This window comes from Hyalella azteca, unplaced genomic scaffold, assembly GCF_000764305.2.
Source record: "Hyalella azteca isolate HAZT.00-mixed unplaced genomic scaffold, Hazt_2.0.2 contig8436, whole genome shotgun sequence".
NCBI classification, from domain to species: domain Eukaryota; kingdom Metazoa; phylum Arthropoda; class Malacostraca; order Amphipoda; family Hyalellidae; genus Hyalella; species Hyalella azteca.
Genome location: NW_025938530.1, coordinates 6,016 through 23,595, shown reverse-complemented (window position 1 = coordinate 23,595; position 17,580 = coordinate 6,016). Strand labels below are relative to the sequence as shown.

The following is a 17,580-nucleotide window of genomic DNA, read 5'->3' as shown; positions in this document are numbered from 1 at the left end:
CTTTGCTTTATTGTGTATCTCCCATCGTCACGCCTCTAGTAAGATTCGTATTTGATTCACTTCCAGCTTACAAGAACAATAAAGTGAAGCCAACCTTTGTTCGTTTAGTTAATTTCCTTGGTAACAGTCTAATTCGTGTAACACCTTGGACATTATGAGACGAATGCCATCGCAGCGAAACTTATTCAATGCTCAGCGCTGGGAAACAATCTCGAGACGAGCACACGAGAAGCTCATTAAAGTGTCAGCCTAGGATGGTCGCGCGGCAGACGCCCTCCACGTTCTGCTTGGCCTTGCCACGCAAGGAGGTGACGACATATCACAGAGATCTGACACAGACACTTAGCTATCTTCTAGTAAAATTTATTAAGATAACGGTTAATTATGATTTGAAGGATACATGTTTCTAGCCTTGACTTACATATGATAAAATAATTAATGCGCAAGTGGAGTAGAGCTGCTTCTCAAACGAAGGTTATGAAAAAGTAATTCGAAAATGAAAGGCTGCATAGGCCACTCCATCAGTTTAAACTACTTATTCAGCTACGTATCAAGAAAACACGATGTGGAGTATTTAATTTTACGCGGAGCTTTCACAAATTCCATTAAAATACGAAAGCTTGAAAAAATTGTGAAAAACTAAAATAGTTTCCCGTGCATTGGATAAAATTTCATCATCGTTATCGTGAAGCAAATTTACTTTGATTCATTAACTTGTTAGATTATTAGGGATGCAAAGGTCGTCACTGCTTGAAGATGGTGGGTATATGCCATAGGAATACATTTTAATGACCATGAATCGCTCAAGCCTTGACTAAACTTGTAGCTTCAGCGTCAAAATGCTAAAATATCTTTGAGTAAGTTGAATATGATGGCAAATGATACACACTCATAGACCAATATATTTTCCTTGGTTTCTACAAAAATACAAATGACGTCAGAAGTCTTAGTCGTGAAGATTTCAATGTGTTGAGGTATCCGTGTGAAGGAGAGAAATCATGACTGTACCAAAACGGTTGGCTGCGGGGCATTGTTGCAGCATCAAACAACAGAAAAGAAGGGAAACGTGAACGTCGGTTGAATGCGCGGACAAATGAAAAATATTGCACTGTACGGTCATTGAGCGATTTCGAGTGTCTGTTTCTTGACGGTAAGACATACAAACATTGGACGCGATGGCTCTCACGGGCAGCGTTGGTGAAAGGAAAGCTTTCGAAGGAAGCGTTGTCACAGCTAGTGGTTTGTGATCGGGTAACGTACGTAGGGGAGAGGCAAATCAGATGCAACCAGAGGAATACATGAAGGTATCCCTGACATTGGTCAATGCATAATTTATGGTTTAATTAAAGTTAATATTGCAGAAATTCTTTTCTGCAACATTCAGGTATACATGGCGTTTGCATTTATCCCTTTGTTTCACACTTAAGAAAACGTACCTACCAAAATTTCATGTTGCTGATGAATTTCACGTAATCATTCAATTGCAAGTACGATCCAAATTATGTTTGATTGTAAATGTATTTGCATTTGCCTCTCCTTTATTGGCCTCAATTAAAGGACTTGTAGAACATAAATAAACTGTAAAAAATCGAAGGGAAGACTGCAACAGAAATCTTTGCTAAATGTGAACGGAAAACGTTTTACTGTTAATAAAAGCCGAAATTTGTTCCTCCGTTTATTTCCATTAAGTTAAATACATTTCTTTCTGTTGGTGTGTGCAAGTTCTTTTCATGTGACGTTTATATGAAGGAACATCAGGAGTACCAACCGATAGTCCATTGAATGTTAGAGCTCATAAAAATCGCGGCAGTTTAACATCAATGATTGGCGCGTGCGTGACAAAACAGAGTATAACGCAAGCATCGTAAGCTCATTGATATGGCCTCGATGCGCATTACACAAACATCGTAAATAGTGACGGATGATATATGCACTATCCGATGATTTGCACTCTTAATGTTCCGCTCGAATTTGTCGTTTGCTGCTAGAAGTAGTTCGCGCAATGTTGCAACGGCAGAACCTTTCGTAGCATTCATATCATATATGCCTCATTACCATACAAAAATAAATATATTATCCGTATTATTCGATGTAATAGAATTTTTTACTTTATATTAAAATAATCAACTCGTAAGGTACTATAACAGGAAAACAGGATCTCATTCGAAATTGAGATGGCCTCTGTTAAATTCGCTTAGTTTGGAGGCTTTTTTAGTTAATGAAGTTATTTTGCTTGCTACATGTGGATTGGATGTCCTGTTTTGCATAGAAATGGCGTCAATAATTCCATTTATTATGAAACGGCAACGCACTTGAGGGTTAGTAACCGAATCTTTACGTCATATTTTCTTCGGATCTCTTTAAATTTTCGTCACCAACCCTCGAACTATGTGACCATATATAAAGGAAAGTTTGGTAGGGTGTTCATTCCAAAAAAATATCACATAAGATTTGACTATCTTTGCTCAAATGTTTTTTGTATTATTAGCGCATTTTCTCATTTATGGAAAAAATGCATTATTGTGCTCGCCATGTCCGTCTGTCTGTCTGTCCGTCTGTCCGTCCGTGACCACGTTTTCGTCGACGAGAAAATGCGCTCTCTGTCACTCACTGCAGTGTGTACTGAGTTATATTATTGTACTATTTAATTGGTTGAAAACTATCGAGTTTCAGACGAATAATTAACGATAGTTCATATAATAGCGCATAATAATATTGTGCCTGCCTGCGATAGAACAAACGCGCTCTCAGATTTTGTATTGAGTTTTTTGGGGATATCACAGTTGCACAACTACATTCTGTAATTCGGGTAATTTCCTTATGTGCTTTTAATATATTTAATGAGTACATCGAGCCGTAGTTCCAGAAATGTGTTAGTCTTATAGGCTTCTCATCTCTTCAGTAGCTCGCTTTGAAGAAAAACTACACACTCGTTATTGATTCTAAGGATGTGGCTACGCGGCTCATGTAAACTTACAAATATTGCCAAAACGAGCCACGCTCATGATGTGCAATTTTAAATAAAGTTTTAATGCATAATATTACATTATGTGAATAAACTGTTAGATAATCAAAATAATACTTCAAATATACTTTGTGTGAATGGTAATCACAATACATTATTTAAAAAATGAGAATTTTCTTTAATTAAAGTATCACGTTGTGTGGTTTGGCTCAATACTTCGGTGTCCGTCGTTGAGGCCATCAAAGGCCTTGTTCGTGTGAGATGTATCGTCTTGCATGGACTTGGACGATCCATCGTACCGAGCAAGCATGCATGATGCGCTGAAGTTGCATAAGCGTATGGTTTGCGTGACGCTATGATGAGTTCACATCGCAATGGTCACGGCCAGTGCGACTGTCGTCTATAAAAACAATTGTCAGTCTCCGTTCCTTTCATTGGACTGCCTTCGCACCGGAGCTATGTTGGTGCCACTCTGTGTCTCCACGTTCAACAGTGAAATATTAAAAGGAAATATATATATGATTGATACATAGATAACTTTGTCTTTGCTTTGTATACGGACAAAAAGTTTCAAAGTACGCAGGATAATTGCGAACGATATCAGCGGAGAACGAAACTTGTCCATTAAATTAAAGAAAAATTGAAAGTCTCCATTAGAATAATTTTCAGTTTTTTGAGGTTACAGTAAAAAAAGTGACTCCACGATGCTTGATCCCAAGGTATGTCGGACCCCAATGCTATGTCGGACACACTACTATGCTCCGCACGATGCATTGGAGAATTTGAATGTAATATTTAAGATGAAATATGTAATTTTTGTACACCAGAACAAATTTTCTAAGCGGAACTAGTGCATAAAACAATAGCGCAGGATTCGTCATACTGATAAATAAATAGTATGTACGGAATTGTTTTACTATTCACAATGGTATATGATATATGTATGAACGAATAGTTTCGATGGAGCAGAAAGTTTTATATCAGAAACTATATAATCAAATAACTCATTTTCCTCTTATTTTAATTATATGTCTTATTTTAAAAATGTACTCTCAAAGTTCATGAAGAGAATTAAGTCTATGTTCGCTCTGAATTCACCTTCGCACCTCATTGTCGGGATTTCTTCTTCGATCTTTCCTCGTCATTGGCTCATAATTTAGCCGTAGTCAGTAGTGAATCATTTTTCTTCCAAATAGTGAGAATTGGATTAATCATATTTCGTTCAACTCTACCGCGGGCCAGCGGTAGAGTTGCACAATATATCAAAACTACATCCAGATATTAACTGTCGCCATGCAAGTCAGTTGTTCGCACAAGTCTTCTGCAAATATGCTGATGTATGTTGGGCTCAATTCTATTTAAAGAATAAGAGATAATCAGTGTGTTTGTTAAAGAATAAGTGATAATCAGTGTGTTTGTTCAAAGTCAAGCTAACGTCGAGTTCTTTCGTGCAGTTTCTCGGCATCATCTACTTCGTTTGGCTTTCGTTACTCGAAGCAGACGCTGCCCCTTACGCCACCCTGCGCTTCTCCAATGCATTTGATGCTTCACTAAAGCACAACATCAATAAGCGAAACGCGGAAGCTGAACCGGCGCCAGAAGCGGTTGCGGACGCGAGTTCTGACGCCACATCACAGCCAGATGCAATAGCTGAAGCTTCAGCTTCCGCGGAAGCTCAATCATTTGGAGCATTTCATCCTCATCAGGTGCATCCGTCTCAACACGCGTTCATCCCAAGTCACGGACCTCCGCACCATGGAGCTGATCATCTCCAAAGTATACATATCCTTAGAGGTCATCCACATGATGGTCATCCTCGTGGGCATCCTGTTGGACTTGGTGGACATCTAATTGGTGGGCATATAAATGACAGGCCCCCAAACCCAGGAGCTCATCTTGTTCATCCAGGCCATCAGAGCCATCAAGACAATTTTAGGCATCTAAGTCATCCGGATTTTAACTTTCAAGGAGGACCAGTTGGAGGCCGAGTGCGATCAAGAGGTCTCGGGTATGATTTTACTTACGACATCGGAGGTCATCCCATCCATGGGACGCAACAACATAAGCACAGAGTGATTCATCATAAGGTCAGAGATGATAATCACCATGACGACAACAATGACGAGTACCATGAAGACGATGATGAGAACTATGATGAAAATCGGATCACGTCGGGATACGGTCTTACTAAACACGTCCGAATCCATCCTCACGGTGGCGGACCGTTCCATGGACGAGGTCTCAACGATGGCCCGTTCACGTCTGTAGTGACTTCCCACCCCGTACATCACGGACGTCATGGGCTCTTTGGTCACCCTATTTCAGGACAATTAGGTTCCAGAGGACACATAGGAAACCCTGGTGGGCCAAGCGTGGGATTCATTGGGCCAGGAGTCCATGGTGCTCCTTTAGGTTTCAGGAGCCATGTTGAGCCTGGAGGTTTTGATGGGCGCATAGGCCACGGTGTGCATGGAGGTCTAGGTGGGCCAGTTGGAGGACATGGCGGATTTATAGGAGGAGTGGGTATTCATGACATTGGTCACAGCGGCCTAATAGCGCATGATTTACGTGAGGCTCATGGAATAGGCCAGATTTTCGAGCATGGGGGGCCGAGGCACACATTGATTACTAGACAGCACTTGGGACACCCAACAAGTCATGGAGGACATGATATAAGAGGACACGGAGGTCCAGGGTTCATTGGTCACTCGCATGGAGGAACAATAGGCCGAGGTTTCCCAGGCGGAGGTTTTAATCGAGGTAAGGAGTTGGAGATCGAACCTGATGGAAAATTCAACCCCATAGAAGGATTCGAAACTCCTAAGAGACAATTAGATGACATTGGAAATGGAGTTAGCGATGGGCTTAAGCATATCGGAAATAGTAGCGGTCGTTTAAGCCGTGAGAAACCTATTAGGCATGAAAGATATTATGCCGAAACAACAGCTCATGACTCTGATGTCATTTAAAAGACCTAATAAAACATTAGTTTGTCTCTGCGTTAGCATGAATGTACGTGTGATAAGACTTATTTATTATTAAATTTTTTTAAGCATGCAATGGACCGCTCGTATTGATTTTCATGAGAAGGTTATTAAGAATTGTATATGTATGATTGCTATAGAAAACATCTTAATTTATGATTATATAAGTGTTTAATAAACATTAAATAATCGATTGATAGACTGTTGTTTATTGTCCATAAGTGAGTTTGCGCCACTTAGCAAAACGCTAATATACTCGGTAAAATTTTATCGGCTCTTAAAAGTCGTATTTAGCAATGCTCTGTTAAGGAAAGTGCTATCGAAACTGTTATATAGCTGATACTTGTTAAAGCACTTGATTTCAATTAAAATTGTGCAAAAACTATTGAAATAATAATTTACTTGCTCGTTCGTAACACTATGAAATCATTTTTTATATCATATGCGGAGCGTGATTACCCTGAAAAAGACTTTATCAGGAGAAATGCCTGTCTTCAGGAGTCAGGTCTTTATATCGGTCACCTATTTCGTCACGTTTCGTTTTTGTTAGCAGGAGAAAAAGGAAACGAGGTTAGGTAGAGAGAATATTATAGCAGAGGCTAGAAGGTGAAAAATTTGTGTTAATAATAATAATAATAATAATAATAATAATAATAGAGGTTTCAGCGTTTATTAGGCCATAGGCTGTCGCCGATTCTTAACATTCAACATTCAATAAAGAGAAAACAAGGAAAAGAAGTTCAAGAAGAAAGTTCTTTGGTCTATTATATTTTGCTATGTATCACTTATTGCACTGTAGTTTTAAGGCTCATATTAATATTGGTATTTCCCAGACCCCGAGTTATTATTTGTGTCCTATTTACATTTATTATAATTTTATTATTGCTTGATTCTTTATTCTTCTTTGGCCTCCATTCTCGCCAACTTCTTCCTCTCCCGCATTCTCCATTAACTATGCAAATATCGCTTTCCACTTTCAGTCATGGCAGCAGCCACCTCTGCTGACAAACCCGCTATCATCGCAATCCATTTGTCTCCCGTTCTCTCATACAGTCATACTCATACATTACACCATCACCCTCACCCCTCTCATCCAGTATCACTCTCCAGTCTCTCCCACTCATATGCATCACACTCCATCATCAGATGCTCCATAGTTTCCCTCTCACCTTTGTCACACATAAAACAAATATCCTCTTATCTTTCATTCCACCTGTATGTCCGTGCATTCACACTCAAAGTATTTGCTCTCATGCAGAACATTAGGTCTCAATCTCTACTGCTATCATATATGCAGTTGTACTTTGGTATCTCTTTCATCTTTACAACCTCAGGCTGTCCTTTCTCTCAGTTCCTTGCTTCCATACTGTTCCGTAGTGATTATATAATGGTTCTATATCAGTTATATCCAGGGGAACATGCTTTATTGCACGTATTTCTACTGGGAGCCTTTTTTCTAGCAACCAATGCAACCAACTCTCAATAAAGCATGTTCCCCTAGGTTGTCCTGGATATAACTGTTATAAATAAGTTCCGTAGTGATTATATAATAGTTCTATAACAGTTATATCCAGGGCAACCTAGGGGAACATGCTTTATTGCACGTATTTCTACTGGGAGCTACAAACGAGACGCGTTCAACAAAACAACTACCATAGATGTACATGCAATACTTTTTTGTGTAATGCAGTCTTAAACTTTTATAAAATGATCATTTTATATCATTATTTACAAATAAATGGTATTTATATGTCATTATTTAGGTTAATTGCAAAGTGTTTGCACTCGTTTGAAAGCTACAAACAAGACGCTTATATATATATTTATATATAAAAAGTCCCATTTATAGCCTATTATTCACTTTGAATTTAATATAAATAGGTCTAAAGACGCATGCTGGTACCTTAAATGCAATTAATTGGCAATGGGAAAGCTTGGGCTACAATATCAAGACTTTTTGGGCATATTCTTCTGTTTTCATTGAATTTTACTTTATTTGGCTCCCCTGAACAATTTAAAAATCCGAAAACGCCATCTTAAAAAAATTATAACTCCAACAGTTTTTAAGCTACGGCTATGAGAGACATACCATTCGATTTGTAAAAACAATACCTAGCGACTCTAGAAGCCTTATTTTTAATATGAGCATGGTTTGACTTATATATGGGAGGGGGAGGAAGGTGGGGGGTAAAAATGTGAAAAAATGGGAAGAACGCGAAAAAAACGATGAGGAAAATCAAAAATCGGGGCTCTACGGTCGCTAGATATTGTTGTTACAAATCGAATGATATGTGCCTCGACATTGTAGCATAAGATTTGCAAAAGTTATAAACTTTTTTAGAGTACCCCTTATTTGCCGTTTTCTATTAATTACACGTTTTCTTTCATTTTTTTTAATTTACATGAACAAAAAGGTCTTAGATTTCTATTTGACATATGTGTACCAAGTTTCAAAACGATCCGTCTGTAAACAAAAAAGTTTTGTTGGAGGGTAGCCGGCCTCCTTAAGTAAAATCTAAAGGCTTTATCTATAAATGTAGCGGTAGCGCTGTTGCGGCAAAACCTCGTATCGCTACTTAAATATGTAGCGGGCGCTACCGCTACCGCTACATTGCCTTGAATATAGAGCCGCTACCGCTACCGCCACCGCAAATGTAGCATCCGCTACATGTAGCGCGCTACTGCCCACCTCTGCTTATCAGTTCCCCTGGACTGGTGTCATCACATATCTACATCGATGTATTGAGTTTTCTTTGTTTCCAGTTCAACAAGTTATTGAGGCCAATATAACCGTATAAATTTTGAGATTGCTCTTCATCTGGAGCACCGACTTCGCCGTGAAGCTTAAGACTCGACGCGATGATCTTCATAACAAAATGTGACATGATACTCTTTGGGTCGACGTTGTAACGTCTTGCGTGTACGGGCTGGGTTAAACGTTCTGTGGTTGCGTATTGATAGCGGAAATGTGATATGTTAGAGGGCTAAGTGACGTTCAAGAAAAATTTGACTAGCAAAGTTACCTGACGCTGCCTTTGATCAGGATGTCGTCTGGTAGAAAACCAGCACTTACCGAACGAATGAGCGAGCCTAGCATAGAATAGAAGTGTCGGCATTGAAGCAAATAGGCCCATGGCCTGTTGCCGATTCTTGAATTTTTCGTGACCTGATTCACAAGGGATCCGGCCTTTGGAACCTGATCCTTCCATAACTGACGATTGATCGAGATAGCTACTGGACTTATCACATAGGTCCGTAATTTGCTAGGCATTTTAAGACTGAACATATGCTCCTGCATAGCTTCGTCAAGTCTGTTTTTGAAGGCGTTCATACTGGGAGCGTTAACGATGCTATCACTATCAGGGAGGCTATTCCACATGTCGGTGACTCGAAGCGAAAAGAAATTTTGTCGCATGGATGTGTTGCAACGCAATTTTTTTAGTTTTTAGTCGTGGCCCCATTTGTTAGTTCTTGTTTCAAATTCTAATAATCCTTCTGGGACCTTGTATAAGCCATGAGATAGGCTTATGTTGTGAGGGATAGGATTATCGATCACTTGACTGATCACCATCTCATATCAGATTGTCAACATTGTTTTATCGCCGGTAGATCCTGCACCACTAACTTATTATCTACGTTGAACGATTGGACTCGCCTGCTGGACGAAAGGAAGCCAGTGGATGCATTGTACCTCGATTTTGCCAAAGCATTTGACAGTGTTCCGCATGAGCGGCTGTTGCGAAAAGTGAAGTCTTTGGGAATTGAGAGAAACGTACTCCAATGGATCAGAGATTTTCTAGTCGGTAGACGACAACGTGTCAGTATTAACGGAACCGTGTCAGACTGGGTATCAGTGCGCAGTGGCGTTCCACAAGGAAGCGGTCTTTGGCCTATTTTGTTCGTTGCTTTTATAAGCGATTTGCATGCCAGAAGCAGTCTCCAGCGTGTGCTCCATGTATGCCGACGACACAAAAGTTTATAATACAGTGAAGAATGCGTCAAATAAAGCGCAATTACAAGATGATCTTGACAATTTAGTTAACTGGGCTGATACGTGGCAGCTGCGGTTTAATGCTGACAAGTGTAAAGTACTTCACCTCGGGAAGAACAATGAACAGCAAGATTACAGTATGAGTAGACATGGTTGCAACGAGAGAGTAATGATTGAAAAGTCTAGTGTGGAAAAAGATCTCGGAGTTTATGTCGACAAGGAGCTGAAATTTTCTAAGCATGTTGAAACGCAAGCTAACACATCCAACAAACTTCTTGGACTAATCAGACGCTCATACGAGTTCCTAGATGCAGAAGCGATGAAGCAGTTGTTTGTTGCCGTCGTACGCCCGAATCTAGAGTTGGAAACGTTGTGTGGTCACCGAGATTTGAAAAGGACAGAAATTTAATAGAGAATGTTCAAAGACGTGCAACAAGGATAATTCCAGGCTTGAAGGGCAAGTCCTATGAAGAAAGATTGAAGATTATGAAGCTTCCAAGCCTCAGTTATCGACGTCTGCGTGGGGACCTCATTGAAGTATACAAGTATACTCATGGTCTATACAAGGTCCCTGAAGGGTTACTAGAATTTGAAACAAGAACCAACACCAGGGGCCACGGCTACAAGCTAAAAAAATTGCGCTGCAACTTCTCCACGCGACAAAATTTTTTTCTCGCTTCGAATCACCGACATGTGGAACAGCCTCCCCGATGACATCGTTGGCGCTCCAAGTATGAACGCGTTCAAGAACAGACTAGTTAAAGCTATGGAAAAAAATATGTTCAGATTTGAAATGCCTAGCTCCTTATCGAACCCGGTGGAAGTCTAGTAGCTACTTCAAACTATCGCCAGTCATGAAAAGATCCGGTCAAATGACACGAGTTTAGATCTATGAACAAGGCACGAAAAGGAAAAGAATCGGCGACAGGCCACATCAGGCCTACACTTCAGCGCCGACATCACTATGTTATGTTAATACAATACGCTTTGCAAGTCAGCCAATACATCTTGCAACATCAAGAATTCAAGAATCTTTAATAAGTAAATTATTATTCCAATAATTCAAACCTACGACGAATCGCCGCCACCCATGCCCATCGACGTCATGTGGTAACGTCGAAAACTTCGCTGCCTTGGCCTTCCATCACGGCTGGTAAACTGAAGAAACGCATTCCATTCTCCAGTTGTCTGTTTAAAATCCAACAGCGGCGCAGAAACGTCCAATTTTCAAGCAAAAACTTCAAAAGGAGACAAGCGCGGTAAATAGAAAACATAGGCAAAAGCCAGACCGTGCGGCAAGTATGGCAGCCGATCCCACAATGCATTTCGCGATTCGGTGCCGTAACGTCATCCTTTCAAAGCCGATTCCTAACCACTGATTTGCTTTGCTAAGACTCACGCTTTAACTCTCGCATCCTTTTATTTCAACACTCATTATTAAGTACTCATACTCATTTGTCATCCCAATCACTTCCAGCTGCCACACTCTATCCACATCCTCAGCTGTTCCAGTCACAACTAGCACCTGTCTCTTCTGATTGTTCTCTGGGCTAAAGCGCACAATAAGGGGACCGGCTACCTTAAATACCTTAAAATTTTCAATTTTGGCGTTTTCCGGTTTTTGTGCTCGTCTTAAAGCTTACTTTCTGACGCGTGTAACGGTACCAGAATCATCTCTCTACGTCGAAAAATGATTTCGTGACAGCTCCCCAAAGGGGGGCGGATTTGAGGCCCCTTCAATAATATCTATGGGATTAATTCGAAGGCTGGACACACTAAAAAGGAACGTCTGACGTAAAGCGGCCAATTATGGCATTATCCGGTGTATATACTCATCTTAAAGCTTGCTTTCTGACGCGTGTAACGGTACCAGAATCATCTTTCTACGTGCATTTTTACATACACAACGCACCGTGGAACAGGGGGCGGTACTGGGCGGCCTTCAGTAATCCCTATGAGACTAATTCAAAAGCGGGACTATATATACAGCCTGCTGTCGCCAAAGCAGTTAGTGCCCATCATGACAGCGAGGTGAAAGGTATGCAGCCAGTTGCTCTATGCCTTCCTGACTTGGTTTGAGGCTTACTTACGGTATGTTGGCTACGTTACGACTCTTTTACGTCATTTTACGTGCCGCCCGGCAGTTTTTTGGGCGTGGTGAAAACCTCCGATTGGTCTCACGGCAAACCTATCTCCTCCTACAGTTTTCAAGCTACAGTAATGAGACATATACCATTCGATCCGTAAAGACCATACCTATCGATTGTCACATCACTTTTTTGAATTTCAGTCTGGTTCGTTTTTTATATGGGGGAGAAGGTGGGGCGGATGGGGGGAAAATGAGAAAAATGGGAAAAAACGCCATAAAAAACTATGTGGAAAATGAAAAAGTGATGTGAGAGTCGAAAAATTCATAGAAGCAAAATGTTCTTATTTTTACATTTTACGTACGTATGTGAAGTTTTATGATGATCGGATAATAACTGTAGAAGTTTTTCCGGATGATAGCCGGTCCCCTTAAAATAATTGCCAAGCTCAATTATACCCGTTGAAAGGCCACATCAGGCCTATTCTTCAGCGCCAACATCCATATGATATGATATGAAAAATATGTCTGCAGGAGCAATTGGTCTGCAGTTTTTCAGCTCCTTCTTGCTCCTGTGGCCTCCCTGGTGCAACAAGGTTGCCCGGCTTTCATTCCATGCATCAAACCCAAACAACATTGAATAGATCAATCAGTCGGCCAATTGCACTCCCACCTCCATACTTATACATCTCATATGGTATCTCATCTATTCCAGCTGCCTTATTATTTTTCAGTCGCTCAACCGCCCGTTTCACCTGAAGAAGAGGGAGGTTTTTATAGTGGTTGGGGTTTGAGTAAGATTTTACGGCAGCCTTCCCTCTTCCGTAATTGATTGATGCAATTTTATATAATTTAATTATGGCCTTCAAGAGAAATACTAGTGCGAGATATAATTCAAGTCACTACACACCTCCCCGTTTGTAATTTTGGCGGTTAGGCAAAGCAAAATTGTAGCAGTGATTGCAAGATTGAGACCGCAACACACTGTGGAGGTTCTGTGATGTTAGGAATCTGCGACAGGCCGACGGCATATTAAACGCTGAAATCGCTATATTATTATACTATTATTACTCCAAGTCACTTTCCCTCATTCATTGTAACATTCAGGTTTCCAACTTCATTTTCAAACACAAACTCATTCTGAAAAATGAGGGAACGAGATTCTTGACAAATCATATGTCCTCATTCAATTTGTATTGCTTCGAGCGATTGTCTAAAAGTGAAACTATTAATTCATTAAAATGTATCAAATTAGGATAAAGTGAATGTGTTGTCCATCGACTAGTCCGCATTACTTCAAGTATACACGTAAAAACAAGTACAGAGCGGTGTCATTGCGTTCCGCAGCGGCAAGTTGTGAATGACATTTGTGTATGAGGGGGCTTGTTCAAGGATTTTGAGATGGTGAGTAATTATGTAATTGATTAAATCATTAATGTAATGTCTTTTATTGATTTATTTATTTTATGTTTAATTCACAAAAATGCTATCGATGAGCGACTCACTGATTTGGATAATATACTTAAACGGTTAAACCTAAGTTACCTTATGAATTTTGATTTCGACTGTTTCTCGGAAACTAGGTAGGCCCTACCTAGGCTAATCTCACTTTAAATCTTTGGTAAACGAGGAAATTAAAAATGAACTGATTCTAAAAAAGCTCTCGTTTGCCACTATCTCAGTAATATGATCGGAGCCTCTGGTCTGACGCAAATTTTAACAACATCTTGGCCTGCCCTATAGAGTAAAGAAATATAGCATAGTGGCAAAGCAGAGAGTTATTTAGACACTGCCTCAAGTTCATTTTTGAGTCCTATAAGTAGACTAGTAAAGTATCATGGATACCAGCACTATCATACTTAAGAAATTTGTTTAAATCTTGAGTAAATGAGAAAATTAAAAATGAACTGATTCTACAAAATCTCTGGTTTGCCACTATGATTAATATAGGTAACTCAGAGTCAGTAGTGACTCAGTACTCACTGCAGTGAGTTACAGAGAGCGCATTTACCTAATCATTGACGATAACTTGAGAAGTTGAAGTCACGGGACATGGACGGATGGATAGACAGACAGACGGACACATGGTGGCAGGGAATTATTGTGAGTACTTATGCGTTTGCAAGAGCATCGCCCGGTCCGGCTCAGCGGGGGGGGGGGGGGGGGTAGGAAGGGAATAACGAAAGTCTCATTTACGACTGGACTAACCCATTGAGCAACATTTTCTCAGTTATGGTCTCATAATGTGTTTTACGATCGGTCCGTAAAGAAGCGTTGATCGGTTCAAAATGACATAAGAACAGGTTCTTTTGAATAACCTATGGATTGCCACCATGGACGGACATAGCGAGCAGTTTCATAATGCACTATTGTGCATTATGAGAAATGCTAAAGAAAAAAAGAAATGTGCCATAACTGAGAAAATGTGCTAAAAAAATTCATCTGTAGACTTAATGATTGATGAATTTTGTTCTAGGAAAAACTGTTTTTTAATTGTATGCCACAGACATGCTAGCCTATATATTCACTATTGACTATACCTATTGTCATTTACAAGTTTACAACATCAACAATGAATGACTCTTACAGCCTTACAGGGGCCACGGTCAAGTCGGTCATAGTGGCAAACCACAGATTTTTTAGAATCAGTTCATTTTTAATTTCCTCGTTTACCCAAGATTTAAATCAATTTCTTATGTATGATACTGCTGGTATCCAGGATACTTTACTGGTCTACTTATAGGGTAAACGCGGTATATTCCGACAATTTAAGGACGCATCGAGAAATGAAAAACTATAAAAAAAACGTATGCGTTACGTAAGTTCTGTTGCCTTCACATGACTCTCAAAACACTTCACTACCTGTCTCTTATACACATCTAGATGTGTATAAGAGACAGGGTCAGAAGAGCTAGTCTGCTGTTGTTTAGTAGGATATTTTCTAAGTTCCTTCCACTCTGGTTTGGGATTTTGCCTGGCTCCCAAACTGGACTATGGGCATTGAAATCACCCACGATGAGGCATGAGGGTTCTAACTGTGAGAAATAGAAATCAAACTCTTGATAGGTGACATTTTTATTAGGGTTGTAGAGATTTAGTATTGATACTGGCACATTGTTATTTTTCAGGTATATTTTGATCCCACAAACTTCCAGAAGGCCCCGTTGAAAGGGTTGTAAGTCATGTTCCAAGTAGGTAACATCACTCCTGATCAGCAGAGCAAGCCCTCCTCCAGCCTGAGGAGCCTCTCTATGTTTATAAATGGTGTTATAGTTAATAAATGTTGGTTCAAAGTTTGGTGAAAGCCATGTTTCGGACAGACATACTACATGTGGCTTGTTGGAGTAAATGTGCAGTTTTAGGTTGCTGAGTTTGTTACTGAGGCTATGGCAGTTCCACTGGAGTATCCTTATTTCTTGATGGGAAGACATTTAGTATTTGTGTTAGCTTTATCTTTGTTTTCTGGCTGCAGAGGGAAGACGCTTTTGGGTTTACTTTTACTTTGATTTGCCATTTGATTCCGGCCTAGTTTTGAAGATCCCTGGGCTGTTTTCCTGATGTTTTTTCCAATGATAGGAGATGGCTCAATTAGGTCCTCCTCCATCATTGCTGCATTCTGGGCTGTTTTCTTGTTGTTTTTTCCTATGACAGGAGATGGCTCAATGTGGTCCTCTGTCGTTTCCGTATTTGTTGCCCCAGGAGGACCCGCTGAGTTTGGTTGGCTGACAGGGATATAGAAAGTTTTGTTGCTGGGGACCTGGTATGGGGCTGGATCTGGACAGATGGGGTCTGCAATGGAGCCATCTAACAGCAGGGTCTCTCTAGTTAGTTCAGTGACAATTNAGGATCGTAAATTTCAGTGTAAAACCTATTAAAATTTTACGTTTCTGTGTGGATTTTGATGCTGTTAGCATTGAAATACTTGACAGTATCTCTGCTGTCTCTTATACACATCTGATGTGTATAAGAGACAGCCTGGAGACAATGAGAAAAAAAATTTCAATCAAGTTATGCCAGCTAATTTCTTTTCCTTTTGTGCTATAATTTGCAAGCAAATCTTGATATTCGTATCTAAGAGTTTTATGATCATTCACTAAAATAATATCTTCATGACTTTTTGATTCAAAACTAAGTGGAGTTTGACTACATGTCGGCCGCTACATGGAGCGCGCTACTGCCCACCTCTGATGACACTTACGGGTTTGTCATATTGCATGACACTTACGTTCCCATTTGCTCACCCTCAAGTTCCACGGGCACATCTTTCGCTCCCAACGTTCATCATCCATTCTTTCCATTCGTACTTTATATCTCAAAGCTGCTTTCATTCTTCTCACTCTAAACGTGATCCAAGCCATATCTCCTCTCAAAGCCTCTATCGCAGTCCATCTGGAGGCCCCAAGTGCCAGTCTAGCTATCTATTCTGTACAAACTCCAATTTATCCAGTTCGCCATCATTCCATGTAATACCCATTCCATGGATAATCCCTGACACCGTCACAATTTTCTATACTTCTCTTACTTGTACTTCTCTTACTGTTACTTCTCCTATTTACTTGTACTCAATCTTGCTGTAATGCCCGGTATCGGACTCGCCAAGCTCCCGCGTTTCCATTTACGTGGCGTTGCTACGCCGTCATGTTTGTTGCACACTCGCGCCTTAGCTTACTCTTTCGTTCCTAAACGTTTGGATGTTTTGGTGGCAATGGAAAAAGACAGATCAAAGCAGAAAGGATTAAGCTATTGTCAAAAACTCCTTCCTCCAGCGAGAGACCAGTATTTAAGAAAATTGTTCAACATTAACGATGTTGATCCCTACGTAGTTCCAGCAAAGCAGTGGTGTGCAGATTTTGTAGGACTACCTCCCGTTTCACCTGGTGATATACTGAACTATTTGGTGTTTGTTGTCAGCCAATATTTGGTGTTTGTTGTCAGTGTGGTGTGAACTTACTCTAAAAGGCAAAGATAGCCTTCTCATAGGGGTCATTTACAGATCACCTAACAGCTCCTCTGATAACAATAAAGTACTAAACAGCCATTTACCGAGCATGTCATTCAGCAGGTCGCATACGTTGATCGTTGGTGACTTTAACCATCCAGAAATAGACTGGGCAGATGAATCTTCTCCAAGAGATGAGAATCACCCAGCATCCTTGTTATTGGAGTCTGTGCGAGACTCATTTTTAATCCAGAACATCACCAAGCCAACCCATTTTAGGGGTAAACAGACCCCAAGTATTCTAGATCTTGTGTTTACTAGTGAAGAATCAATGATAGATGAGCTTCGCCACGAGGCTCCGTTGGGCAAAAGCCACCACCAATCATTGTTTTTTCAATATTAAGTGTTGTGCAGAAAAGACGCTTCGGAAGCGTGAACGTTTGAACTTTGCGAAAGGCGACTATGATACACTCCGTGAAACGGTGAATGCGGCGAATATTTCGGAATGTATTAAGGACATGAATGTGGCTGATTCGTGGTCGTTTCTCAAAGACACGGTTATGTCTGCAGTTGATGCTTGTGTACCCAAGATTACGCTTGGAGGAGTAAAAAGTC

The 17,580-nt window shown here is 40.3% G+C and overlaps 2 protein-coding genes across 2 annotated transcripts; one reads left to right on the top strand and one right to left on the bottom strand.

The window, feature by feature from the left end:
* The first annotated feature begins 3,411 nt into the window (after positions 1-3,411).
* Positions 3,412-6,312, top strand: LOC108682650 (cold-shock protein CS120). The gene is made up of 2 exons (XM_018171859.2): positions 3,412-3,684; positions 4,420-6,312. The coding sequence occupies exons 1-2, from the start codon at positions 3,670-3,672 to the stop codon at positions 5,932-5,934; spliced, it is 1,530 nt and encodes a 509-aa protein (XP_018027348.1). The 5' UTR covers positions 3,412-3,669; the 3' UTR covers positions 5,935-6,312.
* Positions 6,313-14,931: 8,619 nt separating this feature from the next.
* On the bottom strand, positions 14,932-15,868 carry LOC108682688 (the record flags this gene model as incomplete). The annotated part of the gene is given in 1 exon segment (XM_018171910.2): positions 14,932-15,868. A coding segment is annotated over 1 exon segment (433 nt), but the record flags the coding sequence as incomplete, so codon positions are not given.
* Positions 15,869-17,580: the final 1,712 nt, after the last annotated feature.